This window comes from Oncorhynchus mykiss, chromosome 26 (assembly GCF_057628025.1).
Source record: "Oncorhynchus mykiss isolate SJ-2025 chromosome 26, ASM5762802v1, whole genome shotgun sequence".
Lineage (NCBI taxonomy): Eukaryota > Metazoa > Chordata > Actinopteri > Salmoniformes > Salmonidae > Oncorhynchus > Oncorhynchus mykiss.
The window spans coordinates 4,707,218-4,731,536 of record NC_143047.1 but is presented as its reverse complement, the minus strand read 5'-3'; the positions used below and the strand labels follow the sequence as shown (position 1 = coordinate 4,731,536).

At 41.3% G+C, this 24,319-nt stretch overlaps 1 protein-coding gene across 2 annotated transcripts in view; it reads right to left on the bottom strand.

Moving 5' to 3' along the window:
- The window catches only part of LOC110506268 (ALK tyrosine kinase receptor), a 167,324-nt gene that overhangs the window by 68,198 nt on the left and 74,807 nt on the right, over positions 1-24,319 (bottom strand). For both annotated transcript variants that reach the window (XM_021585704.3, XM_090221732.1), the window contains 4 exons: positions 23,813-23,978; positions 16,012-16,159; positions 14,032-14,145; positions 10,816-10,954 (listed from right to left, as the gene is read on the bottom strand). In XM_021585704.3, coding sequence (XP_021441379.3) covers positions 10,816-10,954; positions 14,032-14,145; positions 16,012-16,159; positions 23,813-23,978 — 567 coding nt within the window. The remainder of the gene's footprint in view (positions 1-10,815; positions 10,955-14,031; positions 14,146-16,011; positions 16,160-23,812; positions 23,979-24,319) is intronic.

The following is a 24,319-nucleotide window of genomic DNA, read 5'->3' as shown; positions in this document are numbered from 1 at the left end:
AAATACAGTAAATACCCTTGCATCTGACAGAGACTTGGCAGTAATTTGTAGTTGGGGCCTCCCCCTCTCCTGTCACAAGCAGGCTCGAGCTGTAGTCAGCACTAAAAACCCTAAATTAAACCTACCAACACTCTCCCGGCTTGCGTCTTGCCCTAATTTCTCCTCCTCTTTCTCCTCTTGGTTACAGAGAGAATGAAACAAACAAAAGTAAATCCAAAACTTGTAAAAAAGAACACCCTATGAATGCCAGCAACAAACAGCACTGGCAGAGTGAATATTTCATTTCGCGCTCACCAGGCTCCACTCACAGTAAGCCTAAGGCCTACTGAACAGCCTAATCAATATATTATGTTCTGCGAGGTGCAGTCAACTCAAAACGAGTGAATAATGGAGACCAAGATGTGTACAAAATAACGGTAATGGAGAGGCGTTGTGTTTGCACCCACGGTAGAACAGGAGAGAGAAAAAATATGAAGGAATAGACATGCAAGGTTGTCGTCTTGTCCTGTCTTGTTTTACTAGTAAGCAAGATACATATGACAATGCACAGAGGTAGCGGGGCTATGAAACGCATGCATTAGGGATGGAATAGAAGTACAAGAAGTGTACTGAGAATAAATGTTTTTTTTTAAAAGATGTGTGCATGTTAATGTATGCTTCTATCTGGGAGCAAACACATTTTCTTAGGACTGTCAAACGATTTACTCAACAGATGTCTACCTGGAGTACACCCAGGCAGACATACCCTCATAAAGACACTAAAACATAACTACAAATCCAATTAAATGATTGAGTACAAACTCAAACTGTTACTGTTGGACAATATACTCAATAATATTCTCTATTGCCATAAACAGAACTACACAAGCAAAACTGGAATACACCCCAAATCAGTGTATCTTATCCAATATGACATACATACTACAGTAAATCCCTTGCATTTTGCAACTCAAACTTCAACCCTAAACATCAAACTTTCAATTGTCCTTGCTGTCAAAAACAGGAAACAAATAATAGCTGTATACAAGCTGATTTAGCAATACTGTAAACTAACATTACCTATCCACTCCAAAGGATACTCCAGAGCACAAACCACTGAAAACATGCTTTAATTTATTAGGATCCCCATTACCCAGCGACAAAAATGACAGCTAGTCTTATGTTGGAGAGAAATTGTGTTGTGAGGTTTTGCTTGATATGTTTTTTGAAACCAGGTTTGCTGTTCACTTGCACTACATAAGATGAAAGGGAGTTCCATACACTCATGGCTCTGTATATTAGGTGAAAGGGAGTTCCATACACTCATGGCTCTGTATATTAGATGGAAGGGAGATCCATGCACTCATGGCTCTGTATATTAGGTGAAAGGGAGTTCCATACACTCATGGCTCTGTATATGAGATGGAAGGGAGTTCCATACACTCATGGCTCTGTATATGAGATGGAAGGGAGTTCCATACACTCATGGCTCTGTATATTAGGTGAAAGGGAGTTCCATACACTCATGGCTCTGTATATGAGATGGAAGGGAGTTCCATACACTCATGGCTCTGTATATGAGATGGAAGGGAGTTCCATACACTCATGGCTCTGTATATTAGATGAAAGGGAGTTCCATACACTCATGGCTCTGTATATTAGGTGAAAGGGAGTTCCATACACTCATGGCTCTGTATATTAGGTGAAAGGGAGTTCCATACACTCATGGCTCTGTATATTAGATGAAAGGGAGTTCCATACACTCATGGCTCTGTATATTAGATGAAAGGGAGTTCCATACAATCATGGCTCTGTATATGAGATGGAAGGGAGTTCCATGCACTCATGGCTCTGTATATGAGATGGAAGGGAGTTCCATACACTCATGGCTCTGTATATTAGATGAAAGGGAGTTCCATACACTCATGGCTCCGTATATGAGATGGAAGGGAGTTCCATACACTCATGGCTCCGTATATGAGATGGAAGGGACTTCCATACACTCATGGCTCTGTATATTAGATGAAAGGGAGTTCCATACACTCATGGCTCTGTATATGAGATGGAAGGGAGTTCCATACACTCATGGCTCTGTATATTAGATGAAAGGGAGTTCCATACACTCATGGCTCTGTACATTAGGTGAAAGGGAGTTCCATACACTCATGGCTCTGTATATTAGATGAAAGGGAATTCCATACACTCATGGCTCTGTATATTAGATGAAAGGGAATTCCATACACTCATGGCTCCGTATATGAGATGGAACGGACTTCCATACACTCATGGCTCTGTATATTAGATGAAAGGGAGTTCCATACACTCATGGCTCTGTATATTAGATGAAAGGGAGTTCCATACACTCATGGCTCTGTATATTAGATGAAAGGGAGTTCCATACACTCATGGCTCTGTATATTAGATGAAAGGGAATTCCATACACTCATGGCTCCGTATATGAGATGGAAGGGACTTCCATACACTCATGGCTCTGTATATGAGATGGAAGGGAGTTCCATACACTCATGGCTCTGTATATTAGATGAAAGGGAGTTCCATACACTCATGGCTCTGTATATTAGGTGAAAGGGAGTTCCATACACTCATGGCTCTGTATATTAGATGGAAGGGAGTTCCATACACTCATGGCTCTGTATATTAGATGAAAGGGAGTTCCATACACTCATGGCTCCGTATATGAGATGGAAGGGAGTTCCATACACTCATTGCTCTGTATATTAGATGAAAGGGAGTTCCATACACTCATGGCTCCGTATATGAGATGGAAGGGAGTTCCATACACTCATTGCTCTGTATATGAGATGGAAGGGAGTTCCATACACTCATGGCTCCGTATATGAGATGGAAGGGAGTTCCATACACTCATGGCTCCGTATATGAGATGGAAGGGAGTTCCATACACTCATTGCTCTGTATATGAGATGGAAGGGAGTTCCATACACTCATGGCTCCGTATATGAGATGGAAGGGAGTTCCATACATTCATGGCTCCGTATATGAGATGGAAGGGAGTTCCATACACTCATTGCTCTGTATATGAGATGGAAGGGAGTTCCATTCACTCATGGCTCTGTATATTAGATGAAAGGGAGTTCCATACACTCAAGGCTCTGTATATGAGACGGAAGGGAGTTCCATACACTCATGGCTCTGTATATTAGATGGAAGGGACTTCCATACACTCAAGGCTCTGTATATTAGATGGAAGGGAGTTCCATACACTCATTGCTCTGTATATTAGATGGAAGGGAGTTCCATACACTCATGGCTCTGTATATTAGATGAAAGGGAGTTCCATACACTCAAGGCTCTGTATATTAGATGGAAGGGAGTTCCATACACTCATTGCTCTGTATATGAGATGGAAGGGAGTTCCATACACTCATGGCTCCGTATATGAGATGGAAGGGAGTTCCACACACTCATGGCTCCGTATATGAGATGGAAGGGAGTTCCATTCACTCATGGCTCTGTATATTAGATGAAAGGGAGTTCCATACACTCAAGGCTCTGTATATGAGACGGAAGGGAGTTCCATACACTCAAGGCTCTGTATATTAGATGAAAGGGAGTTCCATACACTCATGGCTCTGTATATTAGATGAAAGGGAATTCCATACACTCATGGCTCCGTATATGAGATGGAACGGACTTCCATACACTCATGGCTCTGTATATTAGATGAAAGGGAGTTCCATACACTCATGGCTCTGTATATTAGATGAAAGGGAGTTCCATACACTCATGGCTCTGTATATTAGATGAAAGGGAGTTCCATACACTCATGGCTCTGTATATTAGATGAAAGGGAATTCCATACACTCATGGCTCCGTATATGAGATGGAAGGGACTTCCATACACTCATGGCTCCGTATATGAGATGGAAGGGACTTCCATACACTCATGGCTCTGTATATGAGATGGAAGGGAGTTCCATACACTCATGGCTCTGTATATTAGATGAAAGGGAGTTCCATACACTCATGGCTCTGTATATTAGGTGAAAGGGAGTTCCATACACTCATTGCTCTGTATATGAGATGGAAGGGAGTTCCATACACTCATGGCTCCGTATATGAGATGGAAGGGAGTTCCATACACTCATGGCTCCGTATATGAGATGGAAGGGAGTTCCATACACTCATTGCTCTGTATATGAGATGGAAGGGAGTTCCATTCACTCATGGCTCTGTATATTAGATGAAAGGGAGTTCCATACACTCAAGGCTCTGTATATGAGACGGAAGGGAGTTCCATACACTCATGGCTCTGTATATTAGATGGAAGGGACTTCCATACACTCAAGGCTCTGTATATTAGATGGAAGGGAGTTCCATACACTCATTGCTCTGTATATTAGATGGAAGGGAGTTCCATACACTCATGGCTCTGTATATTAGATGAAAGGGAGTTCCATACACTCAAGGCTCTGTATATTAGATGGAAGGGAGTTCCATACACTCATTGCTCTGTATATGAGATGGAAGGGAGTTCCATACACTCATGGCTCCGTATATGAGATGGAAGGGAGTTCCACACACTCATGGCTCCGTATATGAGATGGAAGGGAGTTCCATTCACTCATGGCTCTGTATATTAGATGAAAGGGAGTTCCATACACTCAAGGCTCTGTATATGAGACGGAAGGGAGTTCCATACACTCAAGGCTCTGTATATTAGATGAAAGGGAGTTCCATACACTCATTGCTCTGTATATGAGACGGAAGGGAGTTCCATACACTTATGGCTCTGTATATTAGATGAAAGGGAATTCCATACACTCATGGCTCCGTATATGAGATGGAAGGGAGTTCCATACACTCATGGCTCTGTATATTAGATGAAAGGGAGTTCCATACACTCATGGCTCTGTATATTAGATGGAAGGGAGTTCCATTCACTCATGGCTCTGTATATTAGATGAAAGGGAGTTCCATACACTCAAGGCTCTGTATATGAGATGGAAGGGAGTTCCATTCACTCATGGCTCTGTATATTAGATGGAAGGGAGATCCATACACTCATGGCTCTGTATATTAGATGAAAGGGAGTTCCATACACTCATGGCTCTGTATATTAGATGAAAGGGAGTTCCATACACTCATGGCTCTGTATATGAGATGGAAGGGAGTTCCATACACTCATGGCTCCGTATATGAGATGGAAGGGAGTTCCATACACTCATGGCTCCATATATGAGATGGAAGGGAGTTCCATACACTCATTGCTCTGTATATGAGATGGAAGGGAGTTCCATACACTCATGGCTCCGTATATGAGATGGAAGGGAGTTCCATTCACTCATGGCTCTGTATATTAGATGAAAGGGAGTTCCATACACTCAAGGCTCTGTATATGAGACGGAAGGGAGTTCCATACACTCATGGCTCTGTATATTAGATGGAAGGGAGTTCCATACACTCATGGCTCTGTATATTAGATGGAAGGGACTTCCATACACTCAAGGCTCTGTATATTAGATGGAAGGGAGTTCCATACACTCATGGATCTGTATATGAGACGGAAGGGAGTTCCATACACTCATGGCTCTGTACATTAGATGAAAGGGAATTCCATACACTCATGGCTCTGTATATGAGATGGAAGGGAGTTCCATACACTCATGGCTCTGTATATGAGATGAAAGGGAGTTCCATACACTCATGGCTCTGTATATGAGATGAAAGGGACTTCCATACACTCATGGCTCTGTATATTAGATGAAAGGGAATTCCATACACTCATGGCTCTGTATATGAGATGGAAGGGAGTTCCATACACTCATGGCTCTGTATATGAGATGGAAGGGAGTTCCATACACTCAAGGCTCTGTATATTAGATGAAAGGGAGTTCCATACACTTACGGCTCTGTATATTAGATGAAAAGGAATTCCATACACTCATGGCTCTGTGTATTAGATGAAAGGGAGTTCCATACACTCATGGCTCTGAATATGAGATGGAAGGGACGTCCATGCACTCATGGCTCTGTATTATGCTGTACACTGCCTTGAATTTGTTCTGGACCTGGGGACTTTGAAAAGACCCCTGGTGGCATATCTGGTGGCGTAAGTGTGTGTGTCAGTGTTGTGTTTAAGTTGACTTTGCAAACAATGTGGAATTTCTAACCATTTCTATTACTGGCCACACATTCCAAAACAGACTGCCACTCTTTGATAAGAGTTTCAGTGACTTCCTTAGCTGTGGTTGCTGCTGCGTATACGGTTGAATCATCAGCATACATGGACACACATGCTTTGTTTAATGTCAGTAGCAGTTCATTGGTAAACATAGAACAGAGTAGAGGGCCTAGAGAGTTGCCCTGCCGTACACCGCAGTTTACGTTTGACATTAGAGAAGCGTACATTAAATAAAACCCTTTGAGTTCTGTTAGATAGAAAGCTCTGAATCTGCACTGAAATCTAACAATACAGTTCCCACAGTCTTCTTATTATCAATTTCTTTCAATCAATCATCAGTAATTTGTGTCAGTGCAGTACATGTTGAGTACCCTTCTCTATAAGCATGCTGAAAGACTGTTGTTAATGTATTTACAGAAAGTGGCATTGTATTTGGTCAAATAATATTTTTTCCAACAGTTTGCTAAGAGCTGGCAGCAAGCTGATAGATCTGCTGTTATAGCAGTGAAGGCTGCTCTACCACTCTTGGGTAACGGAATTAATTTTGCTTCCCTCCAGGGAGTGGCTATAGAGTCAACTACCATCCTCAGTAGCTTTTCATCTAAGTTGTCAATTCCATGTTTGTCATTGCTGTCACAATCGTGAGGAGAAACGGACCAAGGCTCAACTGATGTAGAGTTCCACATATTTATTACAAAGTGAAACTTAGCAAAAACAATAAATCAATAAACTAACAACGAAACGTGACTACGTGGTGCCCATACCCAAAACACAAAATAGTATCCCACAAACACAGGTGGGAAAAATGCTACCTAAATATGATCCCCAATTAGAGACAACGATTACCAGCTGCTTCTAATTGGGAATCATACAAATCACCAACACAGAAAAATAAACTAGAACACCACATAGAAATAACAAACTAGAATACCCCCAGTCACGCCCTGACCTCCTACACCATAGAGAAACAAGGGCTCTCTATATGGTCAGGCTGTGACAATTGCTGATCAATAACAATCTTTTTTCCACCTCTCCCACTACCTTTACAAAATTCAAACTTGCAATGCCTTTCTTTCAATATTAGTATTTTTTATACATGTGTTCAATGGCTCACTCTTCATTGTTGGTATTTGCCCACAAGTAATCATAAAAATAATTGGCTACATAAAATCGTTTTGTGATGAAAAAGCCATTCAATTTAAAGTACTCAAGTTTTTTCCCATCATTCTTTACATCATTGAGCTTGGCTTCATAATACAATTTATTCTTCTTTTTGTTGAGTTTAGTCACCACTTTTACATTTGCAGTAAGCCAATTGGGGTCACTCCTCAATTGTCAGGTGTGCCTTGTTAAAAGTTGACCTTAATTACCTCGACTAACCTGTCCCCCCACACATTGGCTTGGTACTGGTACCCCCTTAGCATGTAGCCTAATAACAATAACAATAGCCCTGTTATTGTTATTTATTGTGTAACTTTTTTTACTATAGTATATTTAGCAATTATTTTCTTACTCTGCATTGTTGGTCAAGGGCTTGTAAGTAATTTTAATAAAGCATTCACGGTAATGTCTGCACCTGTTGTATTCGGCTCATGTGACAAATAAAATTTGATTTGTGATGAGTGGTAAATAATTATACTGATTTGTTAATAGAAGTCAGTAGGGGAGCCCGCCTTTAAAAGGCTGTAGTTTTAGTGAACTAAAACTGAACAGAGGGAGTGGGATACAGTGGGATACAGGAGACCACAATGGATTGGGGGTGCTTTGCTGCAGGAGGGACTGGTGCACTTCACAAAATAGATGGCATCATGAGGAGGGGAAATTATGTGGATATATTGAAGCAACATCTCAAGACATCAGTCAGGATGTCAAGACATCAGTCAGGCAGGGTAGCCTAGTGGTTAGAGCTTTGGACTAGTAACCGGAAGGTTGCAAGTTCAAACCCCCGAGCTAACAAGGTACAAATCTGTCGTTCTGCCCCTGAACAGGCAGTTAACCCACTGTTCCTAGGCCGTCACTGAAAATAATAAGTTGTTCTTAACTGACTTGCCTAGTTAAATAAAGTTTAAAAAATAAATAGCTTGGTTGCAAATGGGTCTTCCAAATGGACAATGACAAGCATACTTCCAAAGTTGGGGCAAAATGGCTTAAGGAAAACAAAGTCAAGGTATTGGAGTGGCCATCACAAAGCCCTGACCTCAATCCCATAAAACATTTTTGGGCAGAACTGAAAAAGCGTATGAGAGCAAGGAGGCCTACAGACCTTGCTCAGTGACACTAGTTCTGTCAGGAGAAATGGGCCAAAATTCCCCCAACTTATTGTGGGAAGCTTGTGGAAGGCTACTCTAAACGTTTGACCCAAGTTAAACAATTTAAAGGCAATGCTACCAAAAACTAATTAAAACTTCTGACCCACTGGGAATGTGATGATACAAATAAACCCTGAAAGAAATAATTTTCTGGATTTGTTGAGTTTAAATGTATTCCAGCAGCACGTTCCAGCAGGTATATCTCACTGATCATCCGAAAGCCAACACCTCATTTGGCCACCTTTCCTTCCAGTTCTCTGCTGCCAGTGACTGGAACGAATTGCAAAAATCGCTGAAGTTGGAGACTTTTATTTCCCTTACCAACTTTAAACATCAACTATCTGAGCAGCTAACCGATCACTGCAGCTGTACATACAGTGCCTTGCGAAAGTATTTGGCCCCCTTGAACTTTGCAACCTTTTACCACATTTCAGGCTTCAAACATAAAGATATAAAACTGTATTTTTTTTGTGAAGAATCAACAACAAGTGGGACACAATCATGAAGTGGAACGACATTTATTGGATATTTAAAACTTTTTTAACAAATCAAAAACCGAAAAATTGGGCGTGCAAAATTATTCAGCCCCCTTAAGTTAATACTTTGTAGCGCCACCTTTTGCTGCGATTACATCTGTAAGTCGCTTGGGGTATGTCTCTATCAGTTTTGCACATTGAGAGACTGACATTCCTCCTTGCAAAACAGCTCGAGCTCAGTGAGGTTGGATGGAGAGCATTTGTGAACAGCAGTTTTCAGTTCTTTCCACAGATTCTCGATTGGATTCAGGTCTGGACTTTGACTTGGCCATTCTAACACCTGGATATGTTTATTTTTGAACCATTCCATTGTAGATTTTGCTTTATGTTTTGGATCATTGTCTTGTTGGAAGACAAATCTCCGTCCCAGTCTCAGGTCTTTTGCAGACTCCATCAGGTTTTCTTCCAGAATGGTCCTGTATTTGGCTCCATCCATCTTCCCATCAATTTTAACCATCTTCCCTGTCCCTGCTGAAGAAAAGCAGGCCCAAACCATGATGCTGCCACCACCATGTTTGACAGTGGGGATGGTGTGTTCAGTTGTGTTGCTTTTACGCCAAACATAACGTTTTGCATTGTTGCCAAAAAGTTCAATTTTGGTTTCATCTGACCAGAGCGCCTTCTTCCACACGTTTGGTGTGTCTCCCAGGTGGCTTGTGGCAAACTTTAAACAACACTTTTTATGGATATCTTTAAGAAATGGCTTTCTTCTTGCCACTCTTCCATAAATGCCAGATTTGTGCAATATACGACTGATTGTTGTCCTATGGACAGAGTCTCCCACCTCAGCTGTAGATCTCTGCAGTTCATCCAGAGTGATCATGGGCCTCTTGGCTGCATCTCTGATCAGTCTCCTCCTTGTATGAGCTGAATGTTTAGAGGGACGGTCAGGTCTTGTTAGATTTGCAGTGGTCTGATACTCCTTCCATTTCAATATTATCGCTTGCACAGTGCTCCTTGGGATATTTAAAGCTTGGGAAATATTTTCGTATCCAAATCCGGCTTTAAACTTCTTCACAACAGTATCCTGGACCTGCCTGGTGTGTTCCTTGTTCTTCATGATGCTCTCTGCACTTTTAACGGACCTCTGAGACTATCACAGTGCAGGTGCATTTATACGGAGACTTGATTACACACAGGTGGATTGTATTTATCATCATTAGTCATTTAGGTCAACATTGGATCATTCAGAGATCCTCACTGAACTTCTGGAGAGAGTTTGCTGCAGTGAAAGTAAAGGGGCTGAATAATTTTGCACGCCCAATTTTAAAAAAGTTAAAAAAGTTTGAAATATCCAATAAATGTCGTTCCACTTCATGATTGTGTCCCACTTGTTGTTGATTCTTCACAAAAAAATACAGTTTTATATCTTTATGTTTGAAGCCTGAAATGTGGCAAAATGTCGCAAAGTTCAAGGGGGCCGAATACTTTCGCAAGGCACTGTAGTCCATCTGTAAATAGCCCTACCTTCCTCATCCCCATACTGTTTTTATTTACTTTTCTGCTCTTTTGCACACCAGTATGTCAACTTGCACATCATCATCTGCTCATTTATCACTCCAGTGTTAATCTGCTAAATTGTAATTAAATAAAGGTGAAATAAATAAAAAAATAGTTTGAAAAAGTAGTTGCTTTCAGAGATCTGTATTCAAGTAGTTTTAAGTTGTAATTTTTTGTTGTAGTCCTCTCCAAAGTAACTTTGATTCCCCAGAAATGTTGTTACTTTCCACAAACCATAGTTACAACTATAGTCATCCCAGGTCTGGCACACACACACGGAAACATACATATAGTCAAGCAGTTCTTCACAATACACACAGTGATTTACCTGCTGCGCCAGACTTCCCGTTGCGCCCTGGTACTTTGGGGTCGTCCATCAACTCATTCTGGCTGTCGGATTGGCTGCTGTACCCACGTCCCCCACCCCCACCTGCGATGATCAGGGGGATGTGGACACCCCTCTGCACCTGTTACCATGGCAAATTAGTCCATGTGACGTTATCAATCTCTAGCAGATGGACCGACAAAAATAAATAAATAATCTAAACCCATTTGATCCCTGATACCATAAGATCACACAAGGTGTGTAGAATTGCAGAAAATGTGACAAAATGTGTAGAATTGCAGGAAATTAGCTTTAAAACTGTAACATTTTCTCTCCGGCCCATGGCAAAACGTGTAAATTGCAGGAAAATAGCTTTGAAACTGGCAAAACGTGTAGAATTGCAGTAAATTAGCTTGGAAACTGGAAATGGTTCTATCTGCCAATAAGAGGGGTGTGAACAGGTGATCTGGGACCAGGTTAGCCATTTTACTACATTATTATACTTAATCTTTATAAATACAGACATACATAAATATTTATATATAGTACCAGTCAAAAGTTTGGACACACCTACTCATTCAAGGGTTTTCTTTATTTTTACTATTTTCTACATTGCCAAATAATATTAAATATTGGAATCATGTCATAACCCAAAAAATGTTTGAGATCTTTCAAAGTAGCCACTCTTTACCTTGATGACAGCTTTCAACACTCTTGGAATTCCCTCAGCCAATTGCATTAGGTATTCACCTGGAATGTTTTTCAATTAACAGGTGTTCCTTGTTAAAAGTAATTTTCTGGAATTTCTTTCCTACTTAATGCATTTGAGCCAATCAGTTGTGTTGTGACAAGATAGGGGTGATTTACATAAGACCAAGCCCATATTATGGCAAGAACAGCTCAAATAAGCAAAGAGAAGCGACAGTCCGGCATTACTTTAAGACATAATGGTCAGTCAATCCGGAAAATTTCAAAAACTTTGAACGTTTCTTCAAGTGCAGTCGCAAAAACCATCAAGCGATATCATGAAACTGTCTCTCATGAGGACCGTCACAGGAAAGTAAGACCCAGAGTTATCTCTGCTGCAGAGGATGAGTTAGAGTTACCAGCCTCAGAAAGTGCAGCCCAGATAAATGCTTTACAGAGTTCAATTAACATACACATCTCAACTGTGTCGAGGAGATTGCGTGAATCAGGCCTTCATGGTCGAATTGCTGCAAAGAAATCACTACTAAAGGACACCAATAAGAAGAAGAGACTTGCTTGGGCCAAGAAACACAAGTAATTGCCATTGACCGCCGGAAATCTGTCCTTTGGTCTGATGAGTCATAATTTGAGATTTTTGGATCCAACCGCCGTGTCTTTGTGAGATGCAGAGTAGGTGAATGGATTAACTTTGAAAGTGAAGCTTGGGGGAGGAGGTGTGATGTGTGGGAGTGATTTGCTGGTGACACTGTCAGTGATTTATTTAGAATTCAAGGCACACTTAACCAGCATGGCTACCACAGCATTCTGCAGCGTTACACCATCCCATCTGGTTTGCACATAGTGGGACTATCATTTGTTTTTCAACAGGAAAATGACCCAACACACCTCCAGGCTGTAGAAAGAGGAGGAAGGGAAGCGCAACTAAGGTACACAATAGTAAGTTTTGGTAGATAGAAGGTGCTCTTTGGTAAAAGGGGTAAGTTAGTCATCAAAAAGAAAGGAGGACCAAGGCACTCTTCATATAATTGATTAAAATGCCTTTATTAGTATGGCATGTTCAATAGAAACACTTTTTTTTTAAACGACGCGTTTCGGCTGCATGGCCTTCGTCGGGGAGTACAAAAAAAGAGGAATACAAGGTCCTCTTTTAAACAGTTTATCAATTTGCCCTAATTGGAAGAGGGAGTGGTTGCACAATTGATTGGACACACCTAGTAAGCAATACTATACACATTGAAATACTGTAGCTATGTTATCATAAAAATACAACTCCAAACTAGAAGTATCAGAACACTAAAAGGTAGTTCTAACCTTAAATATGAATGGGAGAAGTGTCAAGAAGAAAGCTAAATATGCCATAGTACACTAGAACACAGCAAAACATGAACAACAGTCTAACCATAGCTGTGGGCAATAGAGCAAAATGTCCACTAGATGACAGCAAGGCTGTGTAAGGGCTATTTGAACAAGAAGGTTAGTGATGGAGTGCTGCATCAGATGACCTGGCCTCAACCCCACTGAGAATATTTGGGATGAGTTTCATAGTTTTGATGTCTTCACTATTATTCTACAATGCAGAAAATAGTAAAAATAAAGAAAAGCCCTTGAATGAGTAGGTGTGTCCAAACTTTCGACTGCTACTGTATATATTTTGTTTACGCAATGTTTTCCCCCCAATTGGCAGTTGCAGCGATGAGACAAGATTGTAACTTCCCAATGGACTCGGGAGAGGCGAAGATCGAGACTTATGCACCCTTCGAAACACAAACTGCCAAGGCCCAGTGCTCCTGTACACACTGCTCTCGGAAGCAAGCCGAACCAATGTGTTAGAGGAAACACCATCCAAAGTCAGCTTGCAGGCTTCAGCCTGCCACATGGAGTCGCTAGAGCATAATGGGTTAAGGAAATCCCACCAGCCAAACTGCCCCCTAACCCGGACGACGCTGGGCCAGTTGTGCGCCACCCTATGGGGCGCACGGTCAGGCAGTGACACAGTCTAGGATCAAACCGAGGCTGTAGCGATGCCTCAGCACTGCGATGCAGTGCCTTAGACCACTACGCCACCCGGGAGGCCCTGGGTGTGAGCAGTTTTGATTCTCATGGGTTGCGAGGTGGGGGTTTGTTACTTCGCCGATAAATGACAATATTAATCTGGAACTTTGCGTGACCGTAACAAATAATACTTCAATACCTCTGCTCTAGCATATATTATACATTTAATGGATGTGTGTTTAGACCCGGTTCAGCCCAGCTTCAATTAAAAAGGAACAGTTGAGGGACATGTAAAAAACATATTCATTAATCTAAATCATCTAATATATCCCCTTTCCTTTCATTTATTTTCCTAACTTCTGTTCCTCATCAGACTCCTTCCTTCCTTCCTTCCTTCTTATGCATATCTGACAGTTGAAAGCAATATGAAATACATCTTTAGCCATATCAGTGATCAAGGAGGGCAAGAAAACTGGGAAAGCTTTATAAGACTATCGGGACGCGGCCTTCTCTCCTTACCTTGAACACATAGGTGGCTCCGCCTCCGCCTCCTCCGCCCCCGCCCCCTTGGACCCACGTCTTGTTTTCCAATGGCTTCTGCTCCACACAGATCTTGTTTAGGATCTCCTTGGTCTACCAATGAGAATAGAAAAAGAGTGAATCCCTCAGTTTCTTTAATCACTCATTTGAGACATTGTATGTCTGTGCAATCCAGGCTTCCTCATAAATCATGCATTGATGTCAATGGAAGATATCCGCTGAAGTCAAGTTCCATGCTCAGATCTTTAGTTAGAATTGTGCCTTTACTAGCCTAGTAGCCTATTCCCAGGTCTGTTTGTGATGTCTTTCCAACTTCAACAGTCATTGTCCAGCCAAACCAAATGTGACCAAGACCATATGAGTTGGCAAGACAGCACAAAGTGATCTGGGACCAGGCTTTTTACTGCATTTAGTGTGTTATTCTACCCAATCTGCCCATCGGCAACTTGGGCTATTGTAACAAATGAGAGACGTATCAAGAGCCAAACGACTAGCGGTGTTGAGGACAGGTAATAATAACCAAACAGCCAAGTCAGACCCGTCCTTCCAACCCAAATCTTTTCATCAACCTTGGCCAGTATGGGAGCAGCGAGAGCTCAATTTCACACAGAATTACCCCTAACCCCCACCTGTTGCTCTTGCCATCCTGCTAGGGTTGAGGCACATAGTTTGTATGTGTGTGTAAGGGGATACAACTGAAATGAGTCTTACACATTTAACCCCACACCTTAACCCAACACTTTAAGGCAGGGGGCTACCTTAAATGACATCCACATCATCGGCCCCGGGGAGTTGTTGGGGGTTAACAGCCTTGCTCAAGGGCAGAACGGCAGATTTTGCCACCTTGCTGACTCTGGGATTCGAACCAGTGAACTTTTGGATACTGGCCCAATGCTCTTAACCCTAGGCTGCCTACCGCCCCGTGTGTGTGTGTGTGTGTGTGTGTGTGTGTGTGTGTGTGCATGCGTGCGTGGTGTGTAAAAGCAAAAAGGATATTAATACTCCTACAGAAGGGGAGGCTGTTTGAGAAACACTGAACACACCAACACCCTGAACTAATCATTTTTATAGCACCAACCACCTTTGGGAGTATCTACTCCCTTCGGGACTATAGACCTGATAGAAATGAACTGAGAGTGTGAGACCTCAAATGACTGCAGTTTCCCATTGACAATGTGTCTGGGCCACCTCTATGCTTTTCCTTGTCTGACATTTTTCTCCAATATATTTGATCCATTTTCCAAATGATTCCTGACTGAGAACCCCAAAGTGTAAGACAAATCCGGGATGAGGCCAAAAACAACATGATGGAATGAGAGTAAATTCATTCCAACAATGTTTACAGGTGAAATGGCAAGGCAATCAATGGGATTACAATTCAAACGTGTTCCCTTATGGTGTGAGAGGAGTTTTGAGGATGTTCTTCTTTATCCGTATCCCTGAGGCTTCAACATTCCAGTTTGGAATGTCGAGTTAGGCCATGCGGTAGTCTATAATAGGCTACTTATGGACTTCTGAAGATCTGACAGAATTTTGTATAGGTGTATAAGTGATAAAGCATTAGTGAAAGTATAAATTATATATTCCACGTGGCTTATAAAAAGGCAAAATTAAGCATTACTATAGCCCCAAAGACTCCGGAATAAGAACCCTGGATTTACCTAGGTCTGTCTTCATTGTATGTTTTTTCCCCCTCCACCATTTAACTTGTGATGGTTTGGCCTGTCAAATCTTTCTAATCGATGAAGAAACAGAGTGCTCCTTTTTCTTGATTTTCCTGGACAGTCAACAGTTGAAGTGTCCTGGGGTGAGAATGTTTTTTTGGATCTACTCAGTCCTTTTAGCTCTAAGTGCCTTCCTCAGAGGTAGGAGATAGTGGCTGATTTGGGATGGGGCATAAGTGTGAAAGTGTTGAGCCTTGACATTTATTCAGAATAGTTTGGGGAAGATGGTACTCACATTGGGGCAGGCGTCCTCTCCTTTTTGGCCCACCAGGATGTGAAGCAACTCGCCCTCCTGAAGCAGGAAGTCTGCTGTGAGTTGGACACCATGTGACTTGGCCATGGTCAATACACTGCGACCTCCAGCTGCCCCACAAGCTGTGATCCTGTTTTGGACATACACACAAACGGGAAGGCATGAACCGCCAGTGTATGGCATTAGAAATAATTTAACTTAAAGGTCTACCCCACCAAATTCACATAGACATGTGAGTTATAGATCTGTCATCCCCATAGAAACCAAGTCTGATAAGCTGTAGATCCGTTCTATGTGTGCTATTTCTATGCTTCCCGTCCCTAAGGTTAGCTTTTGAGTCTTTTAAATTTTGGTTATGTACTCCAGCTTTAAACAACCGAAAATACGATCTTTATATATACAGTACCAGTCAAAAGTTTGGACACACCTACTCATTCAAGGGATTTTCTTTATTTGTACTATTTTCTGTATTGTAAAATACAAGTGAGGACATCAAACTATGAAATAAAAATATGGAATCATGTAGCAACCAAAGTGTTAAACAAATCAATATATAGTTTAGATTTTAGATTCTTAAAAGTAGCCACCCTTTGCCTTGATGACAGCTTGGGTATTCTCTCAACCAGCTTCACCTGGAATTATTTTCCAACAGTCTTGAAGGAGTTGCCACATATGCTGAGCACTTGTTGGCTGCTTTTCCTTCACTCTGGGGTCCAACTCATCCCAAACCATCTCAATTGGATTGAGGTTGGGTTATTGTGGAGGCCAGGTCATCTGATGCAGCACTCCATCCCGCTACTTCTTCGTCAAATAGCCCTTACACAGCCTGGAGGTGTGTTGGGTCATTGTCTTCTTGAAAAACAAATGATAGTCCAACTAGAGCAAACCAGATGGGATGGATGTCGCTGCAGAATGCTATGTTAGCCATGCTGGTTAAGTGTGCCTTCAATTCTAAATAAATCACTGACAGTGTCACCAGCAAATCACTCCCACACATCACATCTCACAAAGACACGGTGGTTGGAACCAAAAATCAAAAATTTGGACTCATCAGACCAAAAGGACATATTTCCACTGGTCTAATGTCCATTGCTAGTGTTTCTTGGCCCAAGCAAGTCTCTTCTTATTATTGTTGTCCTAAGGATCGGCGTTCCGTCAACGGGACAGTTGTAAGTGATTCAATGCGTTATATCAAGAACTAAGATTTTAGAGTAAATACAAGTGTCTTATTTCGGCTGAAAGCTTAAATTCTTGATAATATAACTGCACTGTCCAATTTACAGTAGCTATTCCTAAGAAAACATGCCCTGCTATTGTTTGAGGAGAGCTCCTGACAACAAAACACTTTTTTCAACGCGATAGGTTTGATAAATTCACCTCTGAAGGTGAAATGTGTACTTACATTCTGAAATCTTGCTCTGACTTATCATCCAAAGGGACCCAGAGATAACATGAAGTGTCATTTTGTTAAATAAAATACTTTTTCATATCCTATAAAGGTCCATATAGCACGCACAATGGATTTTGTATTTCCACTTGTTCAACTTGCAAAGAAAGGAATCTGTGAAAATCTCACCCTAAACGTTGTTTGAACAAGTCAAATCACATTCGTATCTATTCCTCAGAGATCCTAGAAGGTAACAAAAGTTCACTATTTCATTGGGGGTGTAGTATATCCTATAGGATACCATATTTGGGCTTTACGGGAGTATCCGTAAGCCATATGCTTGCCGGAAATGACATACCCAAATCTAACTGAGAAGAGAAAGGCTATAATGCATTATTCCAGCCAATGTGCAATTTAGATTTTTGCCACTTGTATGTGCAATGTTTTAGACTGATCCAAAGAACCATTACATTTCTGTTTAAAATATCCTATTAAGAATGCCCAAATGTGCCTAATTTGTTTATTAACATTTTGTGACTAGGGGGCAGAATTTAAATTTTTGGAAAAATAACGTTCCTGTAGTAAACAGGATATTTTGTCAGGACAAGATGCTAGAATATGCATATAATTGACAGCTTAGGATAGAAAACACTCTAAAGTTTCCAAAACTGTAAAACTATTGTCTGTGAGTATAACAGAACTGATATTGCAGGCGAAAGCCTGAGAAAAATCCAATCCGGAAGTGACTCATCTTTTGAAAGCTCTGCATTCCAATTTGTCCCAATTGAGCAGTGAATGGGCTATCAACCAGATTACTTTTTCTCTGTATTCCCCAAGGTGTCTACAGCATTGTGACGTAGTTTTACGCATTTATGTTGAAGAATACCCGTAAGCGGCTACATTGCGCAAGTAGTCACCTGATGATTCTTGCGTAAAATACAGAGGTAGCCATTATTCCAATCGGTCCTAATGAAAAACTAATTGTCCCGGTGGATATATTATCTAATAGATATTTGAAAAACACCTTGAGGATTGACTATAAACAACGTTTGCCATGTTTCTGTCGGTATTATGGAGCTAATTTGGAATATTTTTCGGAGTTTTCGTGACTGCAATTTCCGGGCAATTTCTCAGCCAAACGTTAAGAACAAACAGAGCTATATATTTTACACAAATGCTTGTCTAGCTTTGGCTGTAAAGCATATTTTGAAAATCTGAGATGACAGGTTGATTAACAAAAGGCTAAGCTGTGTCTCAATATATTTAACTTGTGATTTTCATGAATAGGAATATTTTCTAGGAATATTTATGTCCGTTGCGTTATGCTAATTAGTGTCAGTCGATGATTACGCTCCCGGACCCGGGATGGGGAGTTACTAGGGGTTAATAACTCTTCATGTTCAAAATTGTGCACTCTCCTCAAACAATAGCATAGTATTCTTTCACTGTTAGAGCTACTGTAAATTGGACAGTGCAATTAAATTAACAAGAATTTAAGCTTTCTGCCAAAATCAGATATGTCTATGTCCTGGGAAATGTTCTTGTTATATTTTCACTTACAACCTCATGCTAATCACTTTTCCCTATGTTCGCGCAATGTCCCGCGGAAGGGGTCCCGATCCCAAAGAAGTTTTAAGAACGAAAGAAATTCCACAAATTAACAAGGCACGCCTGTTAATTGAAATACATTCCAGGTGACTACCTCATGAAGCTGTTTGAGAGAATGCCAAGAGTTTGGAAGCTGTCATCAAGGCAAAGGGTGGCTACTTTGAAGAATCTCAAATATGAAATACGTTTTGAATTGTTTAACACTTTTTGATTCCATTTGTGTTATTTCATACAGTGCCTTGCGAAAGTATTCGGCCCCCTTGAACTTTGCCACATTTCAGGCTTCAAACATAAAGATATAAAACTGTATTTTTTTGTGAAGATTCAACAACAAGTGGGACACAATCATGAAGTGGAACGACATTTATTGGATATTTCAAACTTTTTTAACAAATCAAAAACTGAAAAATTGGGCGTGCAAAATTATTCAGCCCCTTTACTTTCAGTGCAGCAAACTCTCTCCAGAAGTTCAGTGAGGATCTCTGAATGATCCAATGTTGACCTAAATGACTAATGATGATAAATACAATCCACCTGTGTGTAATCAAGTCTCCGTATAAATGCACCTGCACTGTGATAGTCTCAGAGGTCCGTTAAAAGCGCAGAGAGCATCATGAAGAACAAGGAACACACCAGGCAGGTCCGAGATACTGTTGTGAAGATGTTTAAAGCTGGATTTGGATACAAAAAGATTTCCCAAGCTTTAAACATCCCAAGGAGCACTGTGCAAGCGATAATATTGAAATGGAAGGAGTATCAGACCACTGCAAATCTACCAAGACCTGGCCATCCCTCTAAACTTTCAGCTCATACAAGGAGAAGACTGATCAGAGATGCAGCCAAGAGGCCCATGATCACTCTGGATGAACTGCAGAGATCTACAGCTGAGGTGGGAGACTCTGTCCATAGGACAACAATCAGTCGTATATTGCACAAATCTGGCCTTTATGGAAGAGTGGCAAGAATAAAGCCATTTCTTAAAGATATCCATAAAAAGTATTGTTTAAAGTTTGCCACAAGCCACCTGGGAGACACACCAAACATGTGGAAGAAGGTGCTCTGGTCAGATGAAACCAAAATTGAACTTTTTGGCAACAATGCAAAACGTTATGTTTGGCGTAAAAGCAACACAGCTCATCACCCTGAACACAACATCCCCACTGTCAAACATGGTGGTGGCAGCATCATGGTTTAGGCCTGCTTTTCTTCAGCAGGGACAGGGAAGATGGTTAAAATTGATGGGAAGATGGATGGAGCCAAATACAGGACCATTCTGGAAGAAAACCTGATGGAGTCTGCAAAAGACCTGAGACTGGGACGGAGATTTGTCTTCCACCAAGACAATGATCCAAAACATAAAGCAAAATCTACAATGGAATGGTTCAAAAATAAACATATCCAGGTGTTAGAATGGCCAAGTCAAAGTCCAGACCTGAATCCAATCGAGAATCTGTGGAAAGAACTGAAAACTGCTGTTCACAAATGCTCTCCATCCAACCTCACTGAGCTCGAGCTGTTTTGCAAGGAGGAATGGGAAAAAATGTCAGTCTCTCGATGTGCAAAACTGATAGAGACATACCCCAAGCGACTTACAGCTGTAATCGCAGCAAAAGGTGGCGCTACAAAGTATTAACTTAAGGGGGCTGAATAATTTTGCACGTCCAATTTTTCAGTTTTTGATTTGTTAAAGTTTGAAATATCCAATAAATGTCGTTCCACTTCATGATTGTGTCCCACTTGTTGTTGATTCTTCACAAAAAAATACAGTTTTATATCTTTATGTTTGAAGCCTGAAATGTGGCAAAAGGTCGCAAAGTTCAAGGGGGCTGAATACTTTCGCAAGGCACTGTAGTTTTGATGTCTTCACTAATATTCTAAAATGTAGAAAATGGTAAAAAATATAGAAAAACCCTTGAATAAGTAGATGTATCCAAACTTTTGACTGGTCCTGTATATATATTTCACAGTAATTCTTTCTACTTGTTTTATCACATAATCAACATTTTTGTAACCAGGTAATGGCAGATCGATTTCTACATATTGCACCTTTAAAGCTAAAATACTTAATTGGTGAAACTGCCAAGGCCGTTTAGAATTTATCAACAACAATTAAGTTACTGCAAACAATGAATACTGTTTATTTTTCTTCATTGCACAGCAGAATACTGGATACTTCTCTCTGTTTCATGAACAAAACAAAATCAATAACAAAGGTGCTGTGGGCGAACAGTGACGCTGATCTTTAATGCTGTTAATATGAAGAGCATTCCAATAATGCGTTACACACAGGTGGTATAGTGCATTATAAGGCTTCTCTAAACAGAGCATGTGTGAGGATCCTTGCTGAAGACAAGAAGCAGGTACAGGGTGAACATTTAAAACCTCTTCAGTATACCCCCTACTTTTTCGAACATTCTGTTAAAAATCGCGCAACATTTCAGCGTCTTGCTACTCATGCCAGGAATATAGTATATGCATATGATTAGTATGTGTGGATAGAAAACACTCTGAAGTTTCTAAAACTGGTTAAATAATGTCTGTGACTATAACAGAACGTGAACAGCAAGTGAAATCCCAAGAAAAACCTGGTCACAAAAACCACAGAAAACTATTAATCCGGCAGTCTCTGAATTGTTTATTGCAACCAAAAATATATAGCAGGGAGCTTGCAATTCCTACAACTTTCACACGATGTCGCCAAAAACGTCATTTTCATTGACAAAAATCCTTTGTGTAATGACAAATAGATCCTTCATTTCGTCCAGCATACAGCAATCGATTTTGGAAGAGAGACAAAGGACATCGTTTTCTTGAGTAGCTGCTATTGAATACAGATCGCCCAGTGATCAATTTGATCGCTTATTAACGTTTACAAATACCTAAAGTTGGGTTACAAAAGTAGGTTGAAGTGTTTTGTCAAAGAATATAGGCAACTTATATCATTTTTAAAAATGACGTTGCGTGTTGGAAGGGAGCTTTTTTCCTGAACCAGACAGGCTATACAAATGGATATTTTGGGCATACATGGACAGATTTAATCGTGAAAAAGACCCAATTGTGATGTTTATGGAACATATAGGAGTGCCAACAAAGAATATCATCAAAGGTAATGAATGTTTTCTATTTTATTTCTGCGTTTTGTGTAGCGCCGGCTACGCTAATTCTTTAGTTCACGTCCCCTTCAGGTATATTGGGGTGTTGCATGCTATCAGATAATAGCTTCTCATGCTTTCGCCGAAAAGCATTTTAAAAATCTGACTTGTTGGCTAGATTCACAACGAGTGTATCTTTAATTCAATACCCTGCATGTGTGTTTTTAATGAACGTTTGAGTTTTAACGAGTACATTTAGCATTTAGCGTAGCGCATTTGCATTTCCAGGTGTCTAGATGAGACATCTGCGTCTCAGGTAGGAGCAAGAAGTTAATTAATAAACAACGGACATGAAACAAAACAGGAACAGCGTCTGGACAGGGGAAAAAATAACGACATCAATGTTGACACAGGGAACAACCTGAGGAGCAGACAGATATAGAGGGGGTAATCTTCAAAATAATGGAGTCCAGGTGAGTCCAATATTGAGCGCCAGAGAGGGGGAGCGGGAACAGGCATATGACAGTACCCTCCCCCTCGAGGGGTGCCACCCGGTGTCCCACCTGGGCAAGCCTGACGGGCTGGCCGAGGCATGGGCACTGGACAAGCTGGCTGAGGCGTGGGAGCCTGCTGAACTCGCTAAGGCATGGGAGCCTTATGGGCTGGCTGAAGCATGATGTGGGGTGGGTGCCTGCCACGCCAACCGAGGCAAGAAGACTTCTCGAGCCAGCTAAGGTGTGGAAGCCCGTTGAGCTAGCTAAGGCACCCCCGGTTCCATCAGCGACGGCACCCGGACCCGACATCACCAACTAAAACATTACCTCCCCGATGCTTCCTTTAGTGGTGTTAGCGTTCTGTGGGATCAACGCTGGAGACGAGAAGCAGGTAGAGGGAGAACATTTCATAAACAATGGCCATGAAAATGAAATAGAACAGGAACAGCTTCTGGACAGGGGAACAAAATAACGACATCAATGCTGACGCAGGGAACAACCTGAGGTGCAGACAGATATAGAGGGGTAATCAACAAAGTAATGGAGTCCAGGTGAGAGAGACAGAAAAAGAGAGAGAGAAAGATAGGCATAAGAAGCAGCCTCTTAATCACCGTGTGATTGTGGGTTACTGGAGCCGGGTGTAATAAGTGTGTGAGTCATGCTATTTAACCATTAGAGCCGCACTCTCTAACCCAAAGACTCTGGTTAGCCAGTAATGCCCCGCTCGTTTAAGGAGGTGGAAACGATAGACGATTGCTGTCTGTGGACGAGAGAGCGAGGCTATAGATTTTTTGAAGGCCGCTTGAGGGTTGGGATGGAGAGAGAGAGAGAGAGACAGAGAGAGAGATAGTGTGTCTGTGCATGAGTGTCTAAAGCAAATCTGTATTGGACATTCTCCTAAGGATGTCAAATTAGACTATTGAGATGCAGACCCTTTGTTACGCCTATCATGAAAGGAGGCCAATTTAGATTATTGAGATTGAGACTGTGTGCTACACCTACCGTTAAAGCCAAGTTAGACTATTAAATTCAGTGCTACATCTCCAAGCCAATTCAGACTATTGCGATTCAGTCTATACTGTATGTTACACCTATCATGAAATTAAGCCAATTTCGACTTTTGAGATTCAGCCTATATGTTACACCTACCATGAAAGGAAGCCACTTAAGACTATTGAGATGCAGCTGGTGTTTTGATTTACCTGTAGCTGCCAGTCTCCGGCACTCTCCAGATTTGGATGCCTTTGAATGGGCTTCTGGTTGCCACGGTAACGTTGATGTTGCTGTTCCGATATGAGCTGCTACACTGGGTTGGGGTGGGCCCCTCTGAACCCACTGCCCCACAAGTGTGAAAGGCCCATTTGGTGTCTGTAAAACACATTGATTACACATACATGAACATTTGCACACACATGTACACACACATTTGTACATGCATGCACACGCGCAAACACACACACACATGCACGCACACACACACACACAGGCAAATGAAGACACTCATCATTCAGTACACTGTTCAAACTCATCTCATTTCCCATCACACAAATTGTGCCTCATCTTTCATTTCACTTCAACAAACCCCCCAACACTCTATAGTCTCACATCAATAAACCCCAACATAGTGAAATGCCAGAAACATTTTTTCCGTCCTACTCGTCTAACTCCTGATTGCGAGCGAGATATAACGGAATAAATAAAATAAGCAT